This window comes from Saccostrea cucullata, unplaced genomic scaffold (genome assembly GCF_032062105.1).
Source record: "Saccostrea cucullata isolate Sc308-1 unplaced genomic scaffold, CSIRO_AGI_Scuc_v1 ctg703, whole genome shotgun sequence".
Classification (NCBI taxonomy): Eukaryota; Metazoa; Mollusca; class Bivalvia; order Ostreida; family Ostreidae; genus Saccostrea; species Saccostrea cuccullata.
The window spans coordinates 107,543-134,181 of record NW_026924126.1 but is presented as its reverse complement, the minus strand read 5'-3'; the positions used below and the strand labels follow the sequence as shown (position 1 = coordinate 134,181).

Here is a 26,639-nt window from a genome sequence, read left to right as displayed (position 1 = left end):
TTCGACATTCGCGCTCGTCACCTCGCCATTTCCACCCTAAAATGATTTCGGACGACCTGATTTTCAGTCTGGCTCGCCCAAATGACGACCTGGGACAAGTTGGGAATATTTAATAATGATGTTTAATATTTTAAACTAAACTTCATATTAAGACCTTGAAAACATATTTTCCTTTAACAAAACCAACCCATTCAACATGTTCAAATTGCAGCCGCGAAGATTTTTTCTCCTACCAAATCTTCGTTCGATCAATCAGCTGATGCATTTTTTACTAAAAGTCTTTAATAAAGTATTATTTGAGATATAAAAGAGGCCAACTTAGTGAACAATCACCTTAAATATAAAGAGTAATAATCATCATTGTAACATCTTGCATTTCCCCTACAACTTTCTGATCAGAATGATCGTTTTCTGCTGCTAGACAGCCATTTTGGGTGTCCACTGTAATGTAACACCTGATTAATTCAGTCCAGGGTTATTTGACTCTATATATTTAGGCCTTCATGGCAAGTGAAAATGAATGTTTTAAGCTACAAACTTTAGCATTCAGCATGTCTGATTCTGCTTATATTTTTAATTGTTTGATAAAATACTTGAAGACATCTTTAAATTCCAAAATGTCTGGTTTACATTTTTTAATACAAGAACACAACTTCTATTAATTATCTTAACAAATTGTAAACAATTGCACATTAAGTTTTGTTTCAATTGATATTTTATTTGGACGACCTGAAATTCATTTGGGCAACCTGTAATCATACCAAGGTTGCCCGAATGGCGAGACAAAATTTTGACGAGTGTCGGACCCTGCCATGACAAAAAAATTTTTGAACCCCTGATGCATTCCCTGGATATGGGTATATTTCTCATTGATTGTTGTTAACTTCGTCTTCGCAAGCCACACCATTTTTGTTGATCTCCTTTCGTTTTACATGCATTGTTAATGCTTACGTATTTGTTTCATTCAAATTGTACGAGTTTATTTGGGCAAGTTTATGTGGGTGACAATCGATTATGAAAAACATAATCGATAATCGGAATTGAACACCCAAAAACGATCGACGATCGATCGTCGGCGACAATCGTTTCATCACTAACTGAAGCTATTAATACAGTGATTTGTTTGTGCCAAAATGCAACCTATATTCAGCACTTTCCCCTCAAAAAATTAGAATTAACCCCCAATTTTCATTTTGTTTTTCCCCAATTTCAAATGTTAAAAAATAGTCATCTGACAACCAGAAAATATATGTTTTTTCCATTCAATTCAATTCTCCAATGCAAATATAAAAAGTTTTTGTGATGAATGTGCAAAGCAATGGAGGTATCCATATAAGTTGATAGGTAGTTAATATATAAAATATTATTACACTGTTTCAAGATACAGCCTTGTTCAGTTGTTGACATGTTTAGCTTGACTGTCTTTATTGAATACAGGGTCAGGCTAATAACTGGAAATGGACAAACTATAAGATTTCACTAAAAATCAGGAGAAAAATGAACAGTAAAGACATTCTATAGTTTACATTAGATTTAGTGGTATAGTAGATATGAAGTCAAAATGGTGGCATATTATCATATTTAGGATGATGGATAAAACCAGAGACTTCCTAGTATTCCACTCTGAGGTCTCTGGTTTTATTCTTCATCTATAACCCAAACCGGAAACTGGTGTATCTCATCCGGTGTCTAACTTTTTATCAAGGAATTCTTGAGGAATAAATGAGTGGTTTAAAAGAGTCCTAGCCAGAGACTTCAGAAACAATTTAATGGGCAAGAAAAATTTCTTGAAGCAAACGATGTCCTTAGTAGTTAATAATTGATATATGACAAAATATGAGGCTCAGCTTGAAGCTGAAATTGAAATTGAGTTAGGTACCTTGTGGTAAAAATAAGTAGGGGTGCTCTGTTTTCAAAACAGTACATGTGTTTAAATCACTGGCACTTGTTTCGGTAACAAATTTTTAACCCATTAGTCATACATATTAACTCTACCGATTTAGGCGGGAGTCTACCATTTTTTCACTCCATCTCCCGCCTACCGATTTTATTCGTAAGTCTACCACTTTTCTACAAAAGTTTCATTTTAAAGTTTTTTTGGCTCGCTTGGGTATCCATTTTGAAGCCATTCGTCATAAAATCTTGTCAGATATCATGTGACTTGAACTGGAAGCATGAAAACGCTTTTTTTGTACCGATGTGTACATGGAATTCAAGCACGTATTTAACAATGATAACAGCACAAGATAACCAGTGATAACATTGGTTACTATAAATTTCATCAACATTACGGCCATGAAAAAGGATATGCAGCATTTCCGAATTGGCTGAAAACGTTTGACATCATCTAAAAAAGCACAGGATCTCACAATTTTATCAATAAAGTAAATAGAAATCAAACTTTCGTTTTCAACCATCGCAGGAAATCCGAGTAATATAACGAAAGATAGGAACTAGTTTTAGATCTAGATTAAACCATGTCATCATTTGTTGTGTTCCACAACTAATAGAACATTCAGAATTATTGCTTCTAGGCTATATAAGCAAAGATCACTATTCAAAAGATTAAAATAAGCAGCCAATATCAAAGGAAATGAGGAGCATGAAAAATATTTGAATTTTGTACAATTTTTGTCAAACATATGGTTTTTCTGAAGTGTCTTCTTCTTTGCAGTTAATATTTAAGATTTATCAATTATTGTAGTTTTCATTTAAGACTATACATGTATATTAAATGAAATATATCTTCATAAATCTTAGCGTAAAAAAACACGCACGCAATGCTACCGCTTTTGAGGTCTAAATCTCCCTATTTTTCAACACAAAAGGTTAACATGCAGTCTTCATGAAAACTCACTGGTCCGAAGACCGAGGCAAGTGAATTTTGATGTCGGGTCAGTGAAAATCAAAATTCAAAAAGTTCGATGGGCTTCTTGATTATAAAAATCATACAAAGTCAATATATCGTTTAATCCCTATTAACCGCCCCGGGTGCTTAGAAAATTTCAAAAAGGGGGCGGTTATTTTGGTATTCTCTTTATATTATTTAATGTCATTCTTATACTTCAGAAATTTTAAAGAACAACTAAAATTATGTCGAACATTACTTTAAGTGAAGATAATCCACCCAATTTATGCGATATGATTCACTTTCCTCTGAGAAATTGGATAATAGACAAGTTACATTTTCACTTTGTTAAAATTTTGGCAGACTTTTGACGATTCAAGATGATTTTAATCACTGTACAGGGGGCCCTTATTTTCTGATAATTGAAAAAAGACCTAGGGAGCGCTTATAGGGGCAGGGGCGGTTAATAGGGATTATACGGTATATTTTATCTGACTTACTTGCATAAACTTCATTACTGTATGAAATAAAATGAACAAACATGTGTTGTTGAATTATATTATTAATATAACATGGACGTATTACAAAACAACCGGAACTAGCTAGTTACTATTAACTAGTATGTAAAATGTGCAAATTTCCAACGAACAACTTACCGAACAAAGGGCAAAAAATGGCAGCATTTCAAAAGTTGAAGTACGTAACCATGTATTTTAACAGGGACCAACCTAGACCCAAAATTTAAGAAGACTTCACTTCTCCCTCAAAAGTAACCTCGGCGTTTTACATTCGAATACGGAATTAGATCATTCAGCAATCCTCGGTTGACTTCGAATATGCTTTCCCTTTCTATCCATACCAACTGTCCTAACGAGCGCGTTTGGATTATTTCTAGTCAGAAATGTGTATTGCAGAGGCTCCAAGGGGGAAATTTAAGCATAAGGTTTTAGCAGAGTTGTGGAAAACTGTCGGTCATGCCGGCAAAACAGGCTTAAAATTCGCACGACTGGTAAAAATGCTATCAATGTCGGTCCAAAAGTTTTTTTGTTTGTGCATTTCCCATCTAATTATTGTATCTTATATGCGATTGCGTAATACCTTATCTTTAAACGAGATCGAGGCTGTAAATGAAAGCGAAACTAGCATGGTTCTCGTGACCTAGTAAATTCACAACTGGGGCCGAGTTAGGTAGAAAACATATTAAAGAAAAACTTCAGATAAAGATGAGCTAAATATGAAAAATTTCAACAGAAAGAATTCAAGCACAGGTGGCGAAAGCATTTAACCTAGTATTTCCGTCTGTAACGGATTTTCGATTTTTCTCCGATCGTGTTGATATCTTTATTATCAGATTATAGATGCAAAGTATTTTTAGACCCATTTTCTAGGTTAATATAATTCCAAAATGTATAAATGTTCTAAAAAATTACGTTGACTGTGCTGAATTAGCATTGTCACCTGCCAAAAAGCGGTGGTATAATTGTATCTAGTATTGTTATAAATGCAAAATTAAAAGAAAACGGAAGAGTACTTGGAAATAATAATAGAGTACTGAATTTTGTTTTATTAACAACACGATTAATTAAATAGATGTGTTATAAAATGAATAAATGTTATGCTTTTCTCCATTTTGCGACTTACTATTTCGGACCGACAAAAATTACTTCGGACTGGCTTAGTTTGTTTTCTTGCCAGTCCGAATGACCAGCTATCTGAAAAAGTTTTCCACAACTCTGTTTTAGAAGAATCATTTCTTAAGAGATCCCAGGCAGTGAGTTGGTAAAATACGGCAAAATATAACGAAAACAGAGGTTGAAGTGAGGAAGGGGTCCAAAATGGCGTTCTCCCTTGTGCAGTTTTATAGTATATCATTTTTTTTTCATAAATATTTTTTACATGCCAGGAGCAAGTCCCTGTGAAGAGAACATTAAATCAAAGGCCTGAAGGGCCACAATGGTGCCGCGCTTTAGATATGGCAGTGATACCGTGAAATGATTGGATTTCCAAGCATGTTTAAACAGGGTTAGTAACTTAGGTCCCTGGTTTAAAAGCATGCATATGTCTACAGAATTATATAATAGCTTAGTTGTATATCTAGATAAAATAACACGATTTAAGCATTTATGAAATAAACACCAGGTTTTCCTTCTTTTTTTTAAAAATATACTTCATTTTATTGTTTTTAATTGCGATGATGTCCGTTTTTGGTTTTAACATTTATAACAGAGTACTAGATTTACTGCTGTTTGGCAGATGATACTGCTGATTCAGTAATAAATATGCATGTTTTTTAAGTTTTTATGCATTAATGAATTCATTTAAACCTGGAAAATGTTCATGAAAAGTTTGAATAAATTCTGTGCACTTGTACAAAAGAAATCGCTAAAAATCCTAAAACCGGGACAGTCGGGAGTTGGGAGGAGTAGATTTACCGCTTGCCGGTCCTGATAACAATCTTGTTATATTGAAAGCCATTTTAAATTTTGATTTTTCAAAACATTCCCAGTTAACTGTTTACACTAGCACTGATAATTTACTGGCCAACTGAACATAGACATCGGCATTGTTTACATAGAGCAAGCTTGGGTTGTAACTGAAAGTTACAAGTATAACCTAATTTACGAACCAAATCCAGAAATCGGGGATTCGAGCGATAAGCAAGTCCCGCCGTGTCATAAAAAATAATCAGTTAAGGGTGGTAAAGTTACCTGAAGACAATAGTTGGCAACTATGTATAGGACTGTTGAAATTGTATGATTTTCAAGCAATGTATCGAATAAACGCAAAAATTGGCAAGTATGTTCCTACGCCAGATACATGAAGGTCTTGGTTCGAGTACTATATTATTTGGCGCATAAAGAAAGCGGTGAACAGTCAGAGATTTCCTCTTAGCTGTATGTACGCCGAGCTAAAGCTCGACGCCATAAAAACAGTTTGCCAGTGCATTTCCTCTGAAAGTGTATATGGTTGCGTTTATGATGGGCACTGAGGGTAATTTGGAGTTAAATTTCATGTGTTATTATTGTACTATGAGTTAAATTTACTTTGAAACCGCCTTTGGTTTAAATGTCCGAATTTCCTCATACAGAGGCTTAAGCTCTACTCCTTATAGACTATGCAATGTAACTGCTCGCAAAGTTAATTTTCATGTGAATGTCCAGAGAGTGAATAAAACAATATCAGTTTTAGATTAATTTTGCTTATCTCGGGAACCATGCACTTTCAGAAATTCATAATGAACTTTGAGAGAAATGTAAATTGTTTACATAAATGTGATTAAATAAGAATAGAATATTAATCCTTGGTTCATTTGATTTAGAGTATTTCAATGGTGAGTTATTAACCCATTTGAGAAGTTTCATCGGTTTTTTTTTCAATATACAACCCGTTTTGACAACTTTAAATTTTAACATCCATAAACCTGAGGTAAATGTCCAAGAATTATTTACAAATATATATATTTAATGTAAATTTTAGAATAATTTTCAATTTGAATCGCCAGTGAAAATTGATATTTTATTATCTGATAGATTTTAAAATTTTATCATGTGAAAATCTGCAGATGGATAAAGATTTCGTTTAGCATGTAATCTACTACTACTAACCGCCATGTTAGCTGTACAGGAAAAGGAAGTAGACTGTTTATTTTCACCGGAAGTTTACTAGGAACCATTGGTCGATGGCTGTTACTCAGCTTAGCAACGCAGCAAACTGAAGAAAAAGCAACAGAAGACATGAGTTCTAGTGGAGAGGAGGATGAAATTGGGCCAAGTGTCGATTCTAATGACCCAGAGGAAAGAATTCAGGCTCGACGAGAGAGAATAAAACGACGTATAGAAGCTGCAAAGAGGTACATTTCACATCAACATACCATATCGTCGGAGGCCCTAAATTCGTTACGGTCCTAGGGTCGTGACCTTTTATTTTTCTGGAATACCTTGCATGATTTTGAGTCCCCCTACATCACATCGTTCGAAAAAAAATATTTGGATTAATTTTGTCATATTTTACAGCTCCTGAAGATGATATGGACGAAAGCAGGCAAAAGTGTATAATCAGAAACAAAATTTCGCTATTACCGCATATATTAAAAAAGAAAATATTTGATATTTTTTTCTTATGTCCTATCTCAAGTGTATTGGTGCTAGGGTATGCATTATTCATATAAAGTCAACAAAATTCACATGTCCGATTTGGAATGTTTGGATCTGTATTATGTAATTTCCGCTAAGGTCATGACCATAGGACCAGTGTTTCAAAATGGCATCGGGTAAACATATGTACTTTGAACGAGATGTAAACAATCAATAAAGGCATGAATTTTTAAAAACTTTCAGTTTAATTGAAAGAAAAAAGATTTACAACTAAGGTATGACTTACAAAATGAAACAGCATTTCAAATTTATTTTAAAATGGAGATTAGCTTATTAGGGTAACGACTCATGGACCTCCGAGGATATATACTCGATTCTCATTATATCGCGGGTTTCATTGTATCGCGGTATATTGCAAAAAAAATTGGATACATAGCCTATATTCTTTTTGTTGATAAACAATGTGTATTTTGTCTGAATGTTTACTTTTTTAATGATTAAAAAGTATGGAACATCAGTTTGAAAAGAAATATTCAAATAAAACGTAATTTTACACATTTCCAGTCCCGTTTTTATTATATTTAGACCATTAAAGTTATAAGCTATTGAAAATTATAATAAAGTTCATTTCTAAAGACTGTTAATTTGTACAATTGATTATTTTTAATGTAGAATTACATCGTAAATTCAAAAATAAAAATTGACGTCCATGACAGCTAGAAGCATCCATTTTTTCCCATACCGCGATACAATGAGACTCTCCAACTTAGGAGGTAAATAAGACTTCCTGTTTTAAAAATAGACCATAAACTAAAGGATGCAAGCTTGGAAAATAATTTGACACTAAAAAGTTAGGTTATAGTTAGAATTATTAATATCATTTGATATAAGTTAAATTAAAAATTTGACATTATACTTTTTTATGCAAAAGAATTAAGTACCGCGATATAATGAGACACCAGTATATAATAAACAGGTCCAGGAAAATCACTATATATATCTATATAGCAAAATCTACGTATATAGCTTTATTTACCTATATAATATAGCTTTATTTAGCTATTTCAGAGTAAATTTCTGTTTAATGAAAAGCAGACAAAAAGTCGCATAATGAGACAGTATTAGTTTTCAACTTTAAAACGGACTGAAAACAATTCACCAAAAACCCACTTCTAAAAATGTTTCTCCTTTTGTGCAATTGCAGTCAAAGATCTAAAAGTTTTAGGGCTATGTATAACAGTTAAGCTGTGATTTAGCAGCTACTTTAACAAAGAAAAGCAGTTTTGGTCAACAAGATCTTTTTCTCCACCAGCTACTGTAGAAATTAATGAGAACCTTGGAAGGTGTAAACAGTAATTGTAACAGGACTGGGATTATTGAAGAACAAATAACTGCCTGTTGAGGGTTCTGACAAGACTTTATTTACCAGTCAAATACATCTTCGCTAGCCAAGGGTTTCTGATACGCTACTCTCCTCATGAACCCTTGGCATATACGGTGAAGTTAAAATACGGGATTGTTTTCGTCACGTGATCTCAAATCTATCAGGTACGCACAGATTGCGTCATCGACAGAAATAAAGATGCGTGTTTAAAATAAAAATGAAATCAAAGTTTTTTTCAAGAATAATTAATAAGCAATAATTGAGTAATGTTTTTTATATTTAGAGTACAAATCTGAAGCTTCAATATATAATCTTCAATCACATATTTAGAAGATTTTGGATGACACTATCGCTATTGTTCGAATTGCATGTTGTCTTACAGATTGTTGTTTAATAGCGTTTTTTATTTCCGAGATTAAAAAGTCAAGAAATATCCCGAACGGAAATAACGTCATTTACAAAAAACAATTGCTGATTGGTCGACCGGGTGTACCGAATCCCAGTCAGAACTCGAGAAAAAAAAAACAACTTCTATCAACACTGTATGCCAAGGGATTATGAGGAGAGTAGTGTATCAGAAACCCTTGGTTAGCGAAGATGAGTCAAATGAGGAAATAATGGAAATAACCCTGCAATATTAACAATATAACAAGTGTAATAATTCAGCACAATGCAAGGCAATCACACTTAGTCATGCCTCATCACACTTCCAGTGAGGGACAGCTATCCAAACAATAGAGATGCATTTTTTGGTTAAAAAGTGTTTAAAAGAGGCAATGTTTTTACTATCTATACCCTAGGTTGTTTTTATCAAACCTTTTAAAAAAAATATCAGCCATAATTTTCACGCAACTTTTTGTCTGCTTTTCATAAAAAAGAAACTTATTCTAAAATAGCTAAATAAAGCTATATTACATAGGTAAATAAAGCTATACAGGTAAAATTAAGTGAATCAGCTATTAATTATTCTCTAATCAGCCTTTCCACTTATGAAAAAGTTTTTGGAAACTCCGAAAGTGATGGATTGCTTTCACAACAAACTTTAATCTTAAGATAAGTGTATCCAGGGACCAACCTAGACCCAAAGTTTAGGGAGACATTTCTCCCTCAAAGAAATTTAGTTAGAAGTTTTGAAATTTAGGGAGACTTTTTGCCGCGCGTACGTGGCACACATTAAACGTTATTTAACTATAATTCAATGTTTATATCTTGCATACATTTCGATAATTTTTCTGTATAAACATTGTATTTAAAAATGATTAAACAAGAGAAAAAGAATTTTAAAAGATATTTCCCCCAATTACAAGGTATATAAATATCTAAAAAAATAATAAAACAACATTGACATTGACATTAAATAAAATTTACTATTACTGCTATTAAAATGTAAAAGTTTCTTATTGTCAGATTAATTGTTTATCAAACATTTTTTTTCATTTAATTACATAGTAGTACATGTACAATCTTAAACTTCTAACATTTCTCTTCTCTTTAGATTTCTAGGCATTTGGCATAGGAATAATTTTATTAATTTCTCTTCAAACTTTGTTTTCAATATAAAATTCTTTTTCTAATAAAAGTTTTGACACACTTCTGCATGCCGATTGAACTACTTATGTTTATCGGATCCGATGTGTGACTTCTTAGGAAGTTAAGAGCCATTCTCTGTAATGACTTGAACTTTTATATAGGAGCTGTGGCACGCATAGTCTCAGAATTTTTCTAAACTCTCTATGATAAAAGTCTTTGATACCCTAAACTGAAATGAGGCAAAAATTGGTTGCTATGTTTTATAGTTACCATGGCAACATGTCTTAAAGTTTGAAAAATGGCATTTTTTAACATGTTTAGAGCCCCGTAGTTAACATTTGCGGCAAAGCAAACAATTGGCAATGACTGTTTCCAAAAGTTGAAGGTCAGAGGTCTCAAATGCATGATAAACATGTTTGGTCAATCAACTATTACATATGTTACTATGGTAACAAAGTATTCAAAAGTAAAAAAAAATATTCATTGAATTTTATAGTCATACACGTAAAAATAAAAAGCAATTTTTGTGACCAAATAATAAAAAAAGACCCTTGAAACACATACCAAGAACAAAATATGATATTTCATTTTGGTTGGCAATGGTTGCCAAGGTTTTTATACCACAGAGAGCCTTTTAACACTCTGTAAAATCTGATCCTATCTTTTAAAAAAGCACATTTCCTCATAACTGATAATCAATTTTTGAAGATGTTGGTGTGCTCCTAGTTTTCCCATTTGAAAAAATTCAGATTAGATTCTTTAAATAGAGCGTTGCTATGGAAATAAAGAAAATATATGCTTAAAAACCTGAAAAATATTTTCTGTCCTTGGATAAAACCCTTAAATGTAATTCCCAAAACTTTTATGATTGATATTTATTAACAGCCAACCTGACTTTTAATTTTGACTATCATCCAATCTCTAAGTGGATGCAAGAAGTTGGCACACAGGGTTTAATATTAATATGAAGTTCACAAAATCGAACATTTTCCCTTCTTGGTAACCATAGCAACAGTGTTGTTTTCTTCATCAAATTTTATCAATATATGATATTCAACTTCAGTTCTAACAGATAAGTACGATTCAAGCTGAGTCCTTTAATTTGTTTCTTGGGTATATGGCAATTTAATTCTTAATGCAGCGAAAAATAGTTCACTTTTAAGCACTGGTACTTTGTTTCCATGGTAACACTGCTAAGTAGCAATTATACCCAATTTTTCTTATGGTTTTGGTGTTGTAAGGTCCTAAGGATGCATATTTGCCAGTCTTGAGTTTTCATGTTTTTCCTCAAGACAGTAGCATTAACCCAAACTTAGTTACTGGTTTTGCATGGTTACACTGTGTTACCATGGCAACCATAAAGTCATTTATAGAATAATATTCCTTATACTTATATACTTAAGGTCAAACATTTTCAATGTTTTTCTTAAGTCGTTGATTGAGTTTGAGCATGTAACACCTACCATTAGTGAATACGGAGTGTTTTTCAGCATATTTCAGCATTTTAGATGTATTCCAAATGTACCCTTGGTTACCACTTACTTAGAGATATATTCTAAACTGTTTCTGTACAGTATAAGTGACATCAAGGTGTCGTGTTTTTGTGAGAATGATTTGTTTGCTTTTTCTAGTTTTTATTAAGCCACAGTCAAGATTTAAAGTGGCTGAAAATCTCGTTTTTTCAAACTTTTCCGGCTGTTGCCATAGCAACCGAGACACATAGCAACGAAATTTTGTTTGATATTTGTTTCTGGTGTCAACTACTAAGCATGGGTGAAGTTTCATGAAAATCGGTGACCATGCGTGGCAACGAAGTTTAAGTGGTTACAGAGAATGGCTATTAATAACTTCACAATTTAACAGTAAAACTATGTCTGCATTCACAGCATGAATTAATTATTTGAAAATAAAAAGATCAAAAATCTTCTCCAACATCTTTGGCGTCACATCGATAGCTGTCCAGCAGTTTTGCGTCTTGTTGTGTATAACTTGTAACGATGGACTTTTTCATACCTGGAAGTGTAAAATCTAGAGGAGTTCCGACGCAGTATTCGATGCATTGGTCATTAGTAATTAGAAACAGTCTGTAAGTGAGTCGCCCCCTAGGTTGATCCTTGGACTGTCCTCCCATGTGGTTTGACAGTCTGTATTTGTTGAGGTCATTAGAATGTTTAAGATGTGTTGTAAATTATAAAAACAGTCATTTGGTCGAGAAAATTTCGGATTAAGAATCCAGTTTCAAGAGTCAAACACATTATTTTTATTTTTGTAAATAGGGAAAAATAGGGTCGGCGGAATCGTAAACCAAGAGAAAAAAAAACTTTGGCCTTATTGCACTCAAGAAGTAACTGTTTGGTCACAAATTAATTAACTGTTGTATATAGCCCAAAACTTTGAAAACTTTGACTGCAATTATGCAGAAAAAACATCTTCAAGAGTAATTTTTCATGAATTGTTTCCAGATGAGTTTAATGTTGAAAATTATACTGCATCAGATTCACAACTTTGTGCACATGCATCCTGAGAAAAATGTTAATTTAAGAAAAAAAGTTTGATTTGGTAGCTAAATAAAGCTGTGTAGGTAATTTAAGCTACGTAGCTAAATCTAGTGATTGTACCAGACCTGAAAAAAAAACAGCAAAAAAAAGGGATAAGAGCATTTATATTTTTTAAATATAATTTTTAAAAATTTATTCCATAATAAAAGCTAATTGAAATGATATCTTGATATAATATGTCTTATATACTCATAATTAAATTATTTAATTACAGAGCTGAACTAGGTGAAGATCCTAATGAAAAGAAAGAGGTAAAAGAAGAACTTAGCAAGAGTAGAAAACAAGTTGAACAGAGTCGACTGCGATTAACAAAGTTAAAGCAAGATGGCAATGAGTTGGTGACTAACATTCGTGTTGCTGGGGATGCTCGAGAAGCAGCCAGGCGTGCAGAAGATGATGATGCCAAGAGACAAAGGTAAAATCTACTATAACCTTACCTATAACTAGTAATCCAGAAATTTTGTCGGCTAATTACATGTATTAATTGAAACTTCCCATTGTAATTTTTATTTGGGTAAATGGAAGTACATTATTTGGTATGGTATTTAATATGAAAATCATTTTATTTTTTTAAAACACTATTATGGCTGCATGCATATACATGTATGTTTGAAAAATGGCATTTCATATTAAGAAATAAGATATCATTTTTATTCAAGTTTCATTGGAATATGACATGAAGTCAGTCACATGATCAAATTCTATAACCCCTGAAGGGCGTACGTTAGAGTAAATTTGATCATGTACCGACTTCATGTCATATCCCAATAAAACTCTTAAAAATGATATTTTATTTCTTATGTTTTCATTTTTTATTTGTGTTACAAGAAAAAATAGGCACTTAATTTAGACTGTATTATGGAAGTGCAACATAATGTAGTCTAAGATCTAAGACGTCATGTGATGTCACAATCTGAACTTTCCAAATACTAGACATGCAGTTTGCTTCCCATATGCAAGGAAGTCTGATCATGTGACCGACTGCATGTTATGGAAAATTGAATTTCAATAATTAGTACTTTCATGTAAGAAAAGACATTAGCAAATGTAAATATATATTTTTATTAATAGGGGTGAAACGCATGCATAGGCCTCCTTCATGGTACGATATGTACGATAACTATATAAATTTGTCTCGAAATAGTTATATTTGATTTTGATGGTGGAAAAAGGAAACAAATTCATCGTTTTATTTTCTTAATTTCTATATCTTATAGCCACTTAATTTACATACAAATTGACTAGAAGAAATTGATTAATATGATTTGACTGTTAAAGATTATTTTGCAAACTATCAGTCATCAAAAATTTATTTTTCTTATAAAATACTTAATTATGCCGAGTAACATGTTTACCTTATATTTAACTAAATTGACTGAATAACAATCCCAACTGAAAAATGAACCAACCCAAAGTGGAGTGTTGCACTATGTATCAAACCAAGAAGAAATACTGTTATGAATCAATACCATGATGTACTGTTCTACTCCTGTTAATTAAATGCCATCCTCAAATAGAGTTCAACATGATGAACAAAATTATGATGTTAAGTTTAGTTTCAGAACATTTCTTTTTTAACCATTTCTATAACAGAAATTTGAGTTGTCTGAATTTCAAAACATCTAATATTAACTATTATTCCAGAAAAGAGAGACTAGAGCAGGAAGCTAAATCAGGTGCAGAAAAGTTTGAGGAGGTGAATATTTTGAATAGGCCCTGCATAGAAAATTAGAATGCCTGGCAATCTAATCCGATTTTCTGATTTCTAAAGTTTTTCCCCTCATTTTTTGAATGTTTAATGCTTTTATAGATCACCAAGAAATGGGAACAAGCATTACAGAAAGAAATTCCACAATCTTTATACCAGGTAAGAAGTTATAGGATTTATAACCATATGAACCACTTAAATTTTATTATGTGACATGCACTGTTTGGATTCAATCGTGAAGAAACAAAGTTATTGTGTTTTCTTCATGTATCTTCTGTTATTGTGCTTAAAACTGATATGTGCTGCACTGAGGAAATTTAATTCAAGTAAATTCACCAGCAAGTAATCTTCAGTGCCCTGAAGTTTTGCTGTAAGTAGAAGAAATAAAAGAAATTTTATTGTGTTGGAATTCATGTTACAATTTACATATAAGTATGATCAATGCATTTTTTTTAATGTTTTTGTTAATTTCAACAACAAAAAAAATCCATGTTTATAATGGAGTTACAAGAGTATCTCTGTTCTACACTGCTAGTTATAAGGTACAATTAATATAGTAACTTGTCATTTAGAAGATTGTGTAGTAGTACTGTTACCTGCATGTGTTACACCTCAAATTCATCTATAGAATATATTTCATCTGTTTAATTTCATTTACTCAGGAAATTAGAAAAAAAATGTGTTTTAACTCAATGGCTGATTTTTTTTTAATTTATATTTGCAGATGTTAAGACAGCAAAAGGATGCATGTAAAGCAATTGTTTTAGACAAAAACAAACTCATTAAAGACTTTCAAGAGGTAAGCAATATTGAATTAACTCATTTTTATTTTTTGATTGTATAGGCACTGTTGTAAATTTTTATGCAGTCAAGTATATGTCAATAATTTCTGAACAGTGAAGAGCTTCATATTGCATTTCTGTATGCCGGTGTCAAAACCTTTCTTTGGGTACCAACGTACATTATCATAATTTCATTCTATGACCTTGGATATTGATATACATTTTAGTTTTGAAAAGCTGCCAAATGGGGTCATCAGTTTTCACAAATACATTTTGTTTTATATTATTAGTATATAGCATATCCTTTCTGAGTTTCGAGTTAAAAAAATGCATAAATGACTGAAAAGCAAAGTCAGACAGAACCAGTACACTATGAATTACAGCACCCCAACCAATAATGCCACGGAAGCTAATGGAACTGCTGTTGTTACAGATATTCTTTTATTTTCTTTATCTCATAGGAACTGCAAAAGAAAGATGACTTGTATATTAAAGACCTGAAGAAACAAGCAGATGATATTGATTTGATGATTGAGAGAATGGAAGAACAAATCAAAAGTTTGAGTACATCCTACAAAACTGAAATAGAAGAGATTGAGGTAGGGATCTAGCCCGCTATTTTGTTTGGTAGGGATCTAGCCCGGTATTTTGTTTGGAAGAACATTCTTTGCCTTAAAAAGCATTGCTTACCTATAAAAATGGAGTATTATGATTATTATAGTATTATTAAGATTTAGAAATTTGATTGTTTAAATACTAAAGTTGGAATGAGGACTTGATCTATACACATGCAATTGTAGATGTTTACGTTTGATCATTACAGAGAGCTTTTGTGGCAGAGAGAAATGAGTTACTAGAACAGCATAAGAAGAGATGGGAAGAAAGGATGGAGAACCGAAGACAGAAGGAGATTGAATACATGAAAGCCAGAGAGAAAAGGGTGGAAGATTATGAACAACAGCTCCACAACATACGTGTCCAGGATGCTGAAGAATACAATCGTATAAAGATCCGGATGGAAACTGATGTCCAGGTAAAAAGTGCATCACTCAATGTCAAAATTTATTGAACTACAAACTAAATATTTTTGAGACACACTGGGTCCTGAGTTTTCATTCTGATTTAGTATTTTATCATTTGATTATGGCTAATTATTGATAAGCAATGAGGATGATTTTTTTTTACACTGTGTTTCACCAAGTAAAAGTTTAGAGGGGGAAAATATTCTTTATAAATATGTCTTTAATAAAGTCCTTAAGCTACCATTTAAAATTCAGAAGATCAAACAGGCTCTGGGGCCATAAAACTGAGATGAGCTCACTTTTGATCCCAATCTCTCTTTCTAATAGGGATTAATAGTGGAAAGTGAGACTTAGATCATATATATTATTATAACAGTAACTTGATCCAAAGGGTCGTATCACGTCGAGTTGACTGGCGCGGATCATCAGATCAAACGAGACGCGAAGCGTCGAGTTTGACCTGATGATCTGCGCCTGTCAACGAGATGTGATACGGCTCTTTTCGGATCAAGTTACTGTTATAATGATAAATTTATTATATACCCCCTTATAACTGGCTAAATATATTAAAATAAACCTTTAGAGATCAATTGTATAATATTAATCCATTAAACAAAGCATAATAACAAGGGACTTTTTAACGCGCAAGAAAAATAACGTCATATTTCTGCGTACTACGTCATCAGTATCAGAGAGTGGTGATATGGATTCAGAAAACCACAGTGTGGTGATCCAGAAAGTCGGATTACGACGTCACGTGATTGCATTAAATCTACAGTAAAATTTAGTGATACATATTAGGTATATAATAAAAAGTGAGCTCATCTTAGTTTTATGGCCCCAGAGCCTGGATCACTTGAATCTGTCACTTCAGCTGTTCAAAATTTGTTCTGTACATTACATTATTCAAGTATTTTAAACCTCATTTACTTATACATATTAAGGGAGCTATTCAACTGTTTCATCATTTTCTGACTTTGACCTTTCCAATGACCTTGTCCTTCCTATAACTTATTTGAGAAATAAACAACAATGTGAAAAAGTTCTCTGGGAAATGAACTTAGTTGGTCATGTGATCAAATCTTGTGAAGCCCAAATGAAGGGCTTCTCAGGAGATTTGATCATGTACCAAGTTCATTTTCCCGTGAACATTTTTGGTGTTTATTGCTTATATTTACATAATCTCTGTGAGAACATTACCATGATAAGTAAGTGTGTTCTTTTTTTCTGTTTCTTTTTAAACTTCAGTTTCATTTTATCAGATTCTGGAGCAGCAGTTGCAGCAAATGAGAGCCACTTACCAACTAAACCAGGAAAAACTAGACTACAATTTCCAAGTGCTGAAAAAGAGAGACGAAGAAAACCAAATCACCAGGAATCAGCAAAAGAGGAAAATTACCAGGCAAGCAGAAATTCTGATAAACTTAAAGCTTCACTCACTCAATGATAAACAAACAAGCAGATTGTTTCAAAGAAGATTTTGAAGCTATTGTCATAATTTTGTATCTGTGGAAAGCATGAAAAACTATTTTTTCCTTTAATTAAAACAGATTACAAGATGTTCTGAATGGACTGAGAATAAAGATTGCAAAACAGGAAAAACAATACAAGTAAGAAAATGAATCCATGAGTCACAGCACTCAATTCACTTTTCTCTTTCTTGTAAATATTCTGTAATCCAACAAAAATCATCCCATCGTTTATTAGCAGTTCCTTTAAGTTTGAAATCAATCCGGCCACTAAAATAATCTACAACTAAGAAAATACTTTACATAAATACTCAAGCAGATCATTGATTTATGCCAGAAAGTATTTGGAAGCTAAAGGAGGTCACAAATGTTATAGACATTTCTTGCATGTAATTAAAAGCTGGATTACCGTAACATATAATTGGTAGGAGGCTTATCCTTTATTTGCAAATACGGTACCTGAATTTTCATCTACCTGTTATGTTCATGCCTGAAGTTTGATTGGAATTTATAGTCTTTTGAAATGTTTTGAAAAAGAAGTCCTAAATATTGAATAAAGTTAATAACTGGTGCATGAACATTAAAATTTGATCAGAGCTTGCTTGAGCCTTTGACATAGATGAACTTAAGTCTTAAACCCGAAAGAGGCTGACTTTGCATATTTTGAAATTTAGGGATGAGAATCAACAGTTAACTGAGGATTACAAGAGAATTACAGAACAGTTCAGAGATCTCCAAAGAAAATCAAGGTAAGGAAGTGATCAGTAAATATATTTCAGTATTCAACTTACTAGACTAGTCTTGTTTTTATTTGAGAATCAAAGATATTTTATTTTTTTTAATGGCCGGGTGTGTGTGTTTTTTTGCAGACATTTTATACAGGCAGATGGTAAGAAGTTTGAGGATGTTTGGTGTATGAATGAAGCAGAATGTAAGGAGCTGGTACAGACACTGATGGAGGCTGACAGAATCATCCATGAGCAACAACTAGGGATGCAATACCAAACCCCAGATCTGTTAGTATCAAAAGCTTTATAATGCAGTACAAAGCCCCAGATCTGTTAGTATCAATAGCTTTATAATGCAGTATCAAGCCCCAGATCTGTTAGTATGAATAGCTTTATAATGCAGTACAAAGCCCCAGATCTGTTAGTATCAGTAGCTTTATTATGCAGTACCAAGCCCCAGATCTGTTAGTATCAATAGCTTTATAATGCAGTACCAAGCCCCAGATCTGTTAGTATCAGTAGCTTTATAATGCAGTACCAAGCCCCAGATCTGTTAGTATCAATAGCTTTATAATGCAGTACCAAGCCCCAGATCTGTTAGTATCAATAGCTTTATAATGCAGTACCAAGCCCCAGATCTGTTAGTATCAATAGCTTTATAATGCAGTACCAAGCCCCAGATCTGTTAGTATCAATAGCTTTATAATGCAGTACCAAGCCCCAGATCTGTTAGTATCAGTAGCTTTATAATGCAGTACCAAGCCCCAGATCTGTTAGTATCAATAGCTTTATAATGCAGTACAAAGCCCCAGATCTGTTAGTATCAATAGCTTTATAATTCAGTACCAAGCCCCAGATCTGTTAGTACTTAGTATCAATAGCTTTATAATGCAGTACCAAGCCCCAGATCTGTTAGTATCAATAGCTTTATAATGCAGTACCAAGCCCCACATCTGTTAGTATCAATAGCTTTATAATGCAGTACCAAGCCCCAGATCTGTTAGTATCAGTAGCTTTATAATGCAGTACCAAGCCCCAGATCTGTTATAATGTATCAATAGCTTTATAATTCAGTCTGTTAGTATCCTTTATTATGCAGCCCCAGATCTGTTAGTATCAATAGCTTTATAATGCAGTACAAAGCCCCAGATCTGTTAGTATCAATAGCTTTATAATGCAGTACCAAGCCCTACATCTGATATCTGCTTTATAATGTATCAATAGCTTTTATAATGCAGTACCAAGCCCTACATCTGTTAGTATCAATAGCTTTATAATGCAGTACCAAGCCCCAGATCTGTTAGTATCAATAGCTTTATAATGCAGTACCAAGCCCCACATCTGTTAGTATCAATAGCTTTATAATGCAGTACCAAGCCCCACATCTGTTAGTATCAATAGCTTTATAATGCAGTACAAAGCCCCAGATCTGTTAGTATCAATAGCTTTATAATGCAGTACCAAGCCCCAGATGTGTTAGTATCAATAGCTTCATTATGCAGTACCAAACCCCAGATCTGTTAGTATCAGTAGCTTTATAATGCAGTACCAAGCCCCAGATCTGTTAGTATCAATAGCTTTATAATGCAGTACCACGCCCCAGATCTGTTAGTATCAATAGCTTTATAATGCAGTACAAAGCCCCAGATCTGTTAGTATCAATAGCTTTTTATATAGGATCTCCCATGATTTGTAGTTGGATAAGATTTTTATCCAACAAGTTGTGTGATTTTTATCCCCGAGCCTTGGCGAATGGATAAAAACACACAAGTTGGATAAAAGTCATATCGAAGTATAAATCATGGGAGATTCTTTTTATCCCATGTTTAATACCTCACAACCAATGTTTTACACTGTTTTTATATAAGACTCCACTTTAATTTACTTCATCACGCTTACGCAAAAACCATTGAGACATCATAACTTCTCTTAACTTTGAGATACGAAAACAATATCACATGATCTGTATCAGCAGTATTAACCAAGCCCCAGATCTGTTAGTATCAATAGCATTGTCTCTTGCAAGCTAGGATTTGAACAAAAAAACTTTTAATTTATTCTGATTGTAATATTTAACTTTAATTCAAAATATTATACTTACGTGTAAATATGTTGAATATGATTGGTAAACAACAGGACCAAGGTAACTCAGATGCATTGTATGGTCTGTATGGGCCTCTTTCCAACCCCAAACCCCTATTCTTAATACAATAGACCTGTAACTCACTGTCTTTTCAAAAATGTTTAGGAGCTTCATGGAGAATGTAGGTCCCATCAAGAGCAAATCTGACCAGAAAGGAGGGATGTCAGCCCAGCAGCTGGTGCAGGAAATCATGTCACAGACTGGTAATGTCAAGGCTTTCTTTAGCTTGATCATTGAAACAGCATTGAAAAAAGAACTCTCTCTCTCTCTCTCTCTCTCTCTCTCTCTCTCTCTGTTTAACATTATTAGATTGAATTACATTCACATTTGTTGATTTAAAAGGCTTAGCATTTAACACAAACAGAAACACCAAATTTTTTCAAAAGCTAAAGTGCAGTCAAAAATGCGTTCAGTTGTATTTAGTTTACAGATGGATGGAAAAACAAATACAGACAGACGGAATCCTGAAATATCAGAAAAATTCACAGGGATAATACAGCTGATGTAGTTTATTTGATATACAAATTGTAACATTTGAGCCACTTTAACCTATAGATGTATGTAAACATTACACAGGAAGTCAGGGTGAGAAAGAAGAGGAAGAAGAAGAAGATGATGACATTCCCTCCGACAGAAAGCTCCCAAAGAGTACATTACTGTCCAAAATATCTGCCAACACTGTCAAAAGTGTACTGGAACTTCTTTGTGATGAATCTGTAGGTATCTAGCAGTTAACACAATTCAAATATGCTTTATCAATAAAAATTAATTTCATTACAAGTACAACGTATATTGGTATAATGATCCTCTAGTAACTTTAAATAAATGTCCAAATAACTGCATCTCACTTCCATTCTCAATGTCAGTGTAAGTTAGGGCAGAACCAAGGGAATTCCTTGTAAAAAGTGAATTTCTTCGTGTTTTCTATAAAATATAAATAACATACTGACCTAATACTTTTGTTTCAATCTTTTTTTTTTCAATCCTGATCAATCAGTTATAAAGAAGATCAGTCAGTCAAAAAAATGATCGGTCAGTTCTGAAAATCTTTAGAATCTTGCATGAAACCACTGATCTGTTTTCAGTCAATTTTAAAAAGCAAAGAAGCTTTAGCAATGATAATTACTGAAATGTCTTTTTTATGCATCTGACTGTTTATCCATTTTTTGTTTGCTTGGGAAAAAAGTCTTCAGAAAAATATACTGTACCTGTGCATATATTGGTGTATTCAAAATTTAGCACAATCACTGGGCATTCAGTTATTGGCGTATTCATGAATTAGCACTACACAATTCCGCGCTGTATGTTATATTTATAAATTATTCTTTAGCAGTATTGATAAATCAGCACACTTTTGTCCACGCCAAAGCCGCTAAAATATGAAGCCCGCTTTTTTAAGTACATGTACAGTATTTTGCAGTTATTGCTCAAATGAATACATAATTTATCCAATTGAGGAGTTCACAGTGTCTTTGGACTCTCAAAGGATGAAATATTGTCTGTTGCATAGTAGATGGAAATAAATTTGTCTAGATGGGGCTTACTTAATCAATGTTGACTAAAATTACAGTCAACATAGGCATCAGCAACAAACTGAAAGTGAGGGGGAGGGGGAAAAATCAGCAAAAAATGTTGGGGAGGGGGGCTAACCACTAATTTTCAATGCCTATAATTGCCTTTCTTTGCAAAAAAGTGAGCGGGTTAATTCATTCTGTTAATCAATAATAGTTACTCATATCAATTTTGCAACACAAATTTATGCATATACTATTCAGGTTGATCTTGTAAACAATGTAGAAATCTGATGATGTAATGAATGCACATTTTGTCTTTGTGCTAATTAATTGATCCCAAACTGAAAGGGAAATGCAGAGTGCTAATACATGTACTTGATAAGGACTTGTTATATGACCTAAGGATCTAAACTCATTTGAATATGGTCATATTGTGAATTAATATACTTCTTTGTTATGCACATTAAAAGAACAGAATTTTCTGTAGTTTTTATTGATTTTTTTTTTACATTTACAGGGATTCTTAGTTGAATCAAAATTAAACAAACTTCTGGCCCCATTGGAGAAAGATGAAAGATCGTTAATGAAATTGGATGCCATTTTCAGTGTATGTATATAAACTTTATTATGAATTTATTATTCTTTCTATTATTGCTAGCTATCTGATTTGCTCAAACTACGTCACATGATCAAGACTAGTATAAAAAAAAAGTATTAAAAAAATAAAACAGGTGGGATTTTTTCTAGCTTCTTAAAAAAATTATAAATCTGCTGTTTCTTAATTTGGAAACTTTTTTTTTTGTGAAGCAACAAAAGTGCTCAGACACCATAATAGACTTTGTAAACCTGAAGTTTCTAAAACCAGATACTACAGCTGTTATACATGACTGTAATATCATAATGCAAGTGACATAATGCCTTATATGAGAAAGTATTTAGCAAAAGAAACATGCGATTTTAAGACATTTCTTATTAACTGATAAAAAAAATTAAAACAATTATAACCATTTGATTCTGTACAATCCCTAGAAATATTTATAAATACATGTACATATACCTCACACTTCGTGCTTAGTTGATATGCTAGCTTTTTCTAAGGTCTTTTAGATTTCCATCAAAAGGCTATAATTACAAGTGTAAAACATCTTAATTACATAGTTATATTTTACAGTATATATATTTGAATTTGAAAAAGAAAAATAATATTCAGAAATAGATTCATGCATTGAATTAAATTCATTGAAGTAAATTCTTCATTTTCTAATGGTACCAAAATATTTTATTCTCTTTATATGCACAGTTTGTTTGATAAGAAATCATTTTACAATGTAACAATAGGGTTTGGGAATTGATACAGAAGATGATGTCCACCTATTAGCCAGTTATTTCATGCATGTCAAGGGAGGCAAGAAACAAGAAGAAGAGGAGGAAGAGGTGGTATTAATGGAGTTACATTGTGTACTCTCTGTTAGAATACAGATACATTGTATACTCTCTCTTAGAACTGCAGATACATTGTATACTCTCTGTTACACATGCAGATACATTGTGTACTCTATGTTACACATGCAGATAAATTGTATACTCTCTATTACATCTGTACAATCTCTTTTATAAATGCAGATACATGTACTTTCTGTTGGAAATGCAGATACATTGTATACTCTCTGTTAGACATGCAGATACATTGCAAACTCATTGTAAGAAATGCTGATATGTTGTTCACTCTCTCTTTGTGTACTCTCTGTTAGAATTGCAAATACATTGTTTACTCTGTTAGACATGCAGGTACATTGTATACTCTCTTTTAGACAAAAAGGTACATTGTGTACTCTCTGTCAGAAATGCAGATACATTGTATACTCTGTTAAACTGTGATACAGATACACTGTAAACTCACTGTTAGAATACAGACACATTGTATACTCTCTGTTAGAAATGCAGATACATTGTATACTATTAGTTACACAGTCAGTTTGTGACCTAATACGGATTCATACAGGGTGTGAAATGGAAATCCGTATTGGGCGAGGCGAACTGACTGTGTTACGAATTTATCCCGCTGAAGACCTTTTTCAATTAAAAAAAAAATTTTGCATATTATGAAAATATTAAGTTTTAATCCACAATCAACATAAAATGTCGTTACGGTAACAAGAAATTTAAATAAACTACCTACGTAAACCATTTTTAGCCGCCATTTTTATTTACAAAAGCAACGCTTTGAACGTAATCGCGCGCGATTTTCATATTACGCCTCAACGGAGACGTAATACGGAAAATTTCAGGGCGTCACGTGATTAGCTTTTATCCAATCATTAATCGACAAATTTGTCTGAAGTGGGATAATCTCTGTTACACATGCAGATACATTGTGTACTGTCTGTTACACATGCAGATACATTGTGTACTCTTTGTTACACATGCAGATAAATTGTATACTCTCTATTACATCTGTACAATCTCTTTTATAAATGCAGATACATGTACTTTCTGTTGGAAATGCAGATACATTGTATACTCTCTGTTAGACATGCAGATACATTGCAAACTCACTGTAAGAAATGCAGATATGTTGTTCACTCTCTCTTAGGAATGCAGATATATTGTACATTCTCTGTTAGAAATACAGATACAATTTGTATACTCTTTGTGCTAGAAATGCTTAACTGTTTTAAAGATTTTATTTGTTTGATGTCATTATAAATTTCCAATTGAAGAAATTATGAAAAGTTAAGAGATTGATTTTTTTTCATTTTCATTTAATTTTAGAAAGAAACTACAATAGAGGATACCCAAACAGAAGGAGATGTAAGTGTCAGGGCTGAATTAATCAAATGTAGTCATGGAGGGTGCAAATTTTGTCAATGAAAAATAATATTATGTATCTTAACAAAGTTCTATTTGCAATTTAAGTACATGTATATTCAATTTCTGTTAAAAGATTTTTTTTTCCTTTTTAGATGGATGACATTGATGCTGAAATCAGGAAACTGACAGGGAAAGAGGGCGACCTTGATTCCTCCAAGAGTGAGACAATAGAGTTGATCCACCCTAATGAAGTGATGAAGGCTTTACGAGCTTTTGTAGAGGAGAATAGGCAACCAGCCAAGTGAGTAGCACATTATCTATTTATTATTGTATTTTTAGGCCCCACCCTAGATGTGACCAGGACATATAGTGTTTGTCATACAAGTCCATCTTCCATCCTTTTTCCCTTTCATTTGCCTGTCCATCACATTTTTCCGTAGCTCAGTTTCAAAGAAACTTTAAAATAATATTTTTTGCCCTTAGAATTAGGGTAAAATAAATGGGTTGGAAAATTTTAATCACTCAAACTTAAAATGAGAATTTTTACTTGAATTTGATCAAGTCAAATATAATGATTAACTATAAAGATGAACTTTGAAGAAATACCATGAGTAGATTAACTTGTTACTCTGTTAATTCAGTTAGCTGAGAGAGATTTTTCTGAGGATTTTCAAATAATTATCTGCTGATTTTCAGAACCTGGAGGATCAGACTACCTTAAAAGTACTCTTAAATTTGTGTTGTACACTTTTGTGATATAAATGTTTTGCTTTTGTATTTTGCAGAGAAAAGGTGAAACAGTCACAGTTTAAGATTGCTTCTTTGGAAGAGAGGGATAGCTCAGAAGATTCAGACTACTGGGCTAGCTATGCCAAGCTAGTAGACGACAAAAAGGAAAGGCTCTGGGATGCTCTCCTGGAGGGACTGGAAAAATATAGGTCAGTCTTAATGAAATATTTTAAGAAAATTGAGCCAAAATTCTATCCTCTCTGCACATATCACTCTACAGTAAGAATTACAGAAGGAGGTTTTTTTTTTATATAGTTTTGTGAAATTGTAACTGATGTGTAAATCAAGTAGATTCAGTATTAGTATTACATGAATTACAAATAGTCGCCATATCCCACCAATGAAAAAAATTGTTACATTTGTTCCTTAAAATATTTTACAAGGTTCTTTCTCCATTATTTCATTAAATTTTTTTATATCATCAATGTATGACTAATCACAATGAATGAAAAAAATATTGATTTTCAATACTTTGTTTTCCTGGTAATATATTTAAAGATGAGAATTGTTGTCCCAGCCCTTAATATTTTATTTATTATGCATAAATAAAGACACCAACATTCATTGTCACTCGTGCATTGCTGCAGAATGTTCATAGTCTGAGAAACTCATGGTAACCAGGCAACTCTTAAGGCCCATGGACCTCTCTAAATGATCTTTTTTTTTCAGTCAGTCATTTCTTAAGCTATATTTAGTTTTCCCTTAATGGCATGTCAAACATTTTCAGATCTTTTTGGGAAAATGTTTTCAGTTTCTGAATAAGATTTCTACAGCTAGAGTACATTTTCACAATTCTCTTTTATTCTTCAGTGAAATCTTAACATCCAGAGCAAGTCTTATAAATGAGACTGATGCACTCCGACAACAAAATGCAGAGCTGAGAATGCTACTTCACCAATATGTTAATTCTAAGGTAAAACATCTCCACAAAACAGCTGGGAACTGAAATCCTCATATTTTATGTTTTTGATATATTTCAAATCAAAATTAACATTATAATTAATCTAATGAAACATTGATTGCAGTTAAAATAAAATTCCTATTCTACTTCCAGGTGAATCAAGAATTGGAGATTCCACCAACAAGAGTTCTGCAGCTAGAAATGAATCCACGATAAAAATAAATTATTCTTGAGTCACAAACTATTTCAGAAAAAATCTATAATTCTTTTGATTCCAAATTCCTGATATATGATGAGGACTGTGTGATATTTCATACTAATTTTATGTATATTTTGTAAATAAAAGTTTTATCAAAAA

General features: G+C 32.7%; 2 protein-coding genes across 2 annotated transcripts in view; one reads left to right on the top strand and one right to left on the bottom strand.

Annotated features, from left to right (window-relative positions):
- LOC134265828 (large ribosomal subunit protein uL5-like) overlaps positions 1–6,525 on the bottom strand; it is a 22,170-nt gene extending 15,645 nt beyond the window's left edge. Inside the window, exon 1 of the mRNA XM_062748051.1 lies at positions 6,454–6,525. Within this exon, the coding sequence (XP_062604035.1) occupies positions 6,454–6,459 (6 nt within the window). The 5' untranslated portion in view covers positions 6,460–6,525. The remainder of the gene's footprint in view (positions 1–6,453) is intronic.
- LOC134265827 (dynein regulatory complex protein 1-like) lies at positions 6,488–26,639 on the top strand. The gene is made up of 20 exons (XM_062748050.1): positions 6,488–6,698; positions 12,629–12,829; positions 14,059–14,110; positions 14,225–14,281; positions 14,847–14,921; positions 15,366–15,503; positions 15,728–15,937; positions 17,189–17,328; positions 17,477–17,536; positions 18,070–18,144; positions 18,265–18,411; positions 20,372–20,469; positions 20,843–20,982; positions 22,298–22,387; positions 23,119–23,214; positions 24,553–24,591; positions 24,744–24,892; positions 25,377–25,529; positions 26,191–26,293; positions 26,435–26,639. The coding sequence occupies exons 1-20, from the start codon at positions 6,583–6,585 to the stop codon at positions 26,495–26,497; spliced, it is 2,202 nt and encodes a 733-aa protein (XP_062604034.1). The 5' UTR covers positions 6,488–6,582; the 3' UTR covers positions 26,498–26,639.

What these genes read in the sequence shown, in the direction of transcription:
- LOC134265827 (XM_062748050.1), top strand. Translation starts at nt 6,583, where the DNA reads ATGAGTTCTAGTGGAGAGGAGGATGAAATTGGGCCAAGTGTCGATTCT. An exon ending in CGTATAGAAGCTGCAAAGAG is followed by an intron (nt 6,699 to 12,628) that starts GTACATTTCACA and finishes ATTTAATTACAG; the next exon opens with AGCTGAACTAGGTGAAGATC. An exon ending in GATCTCCAAAGAAAATCAAG is followed by an intron (nt 18,145 to 18,264) that starts GTAAGGAAGTGA and finishes GTTTTTTTGCAG; the next exon opens with ACATTTTATACAGGCAGATG.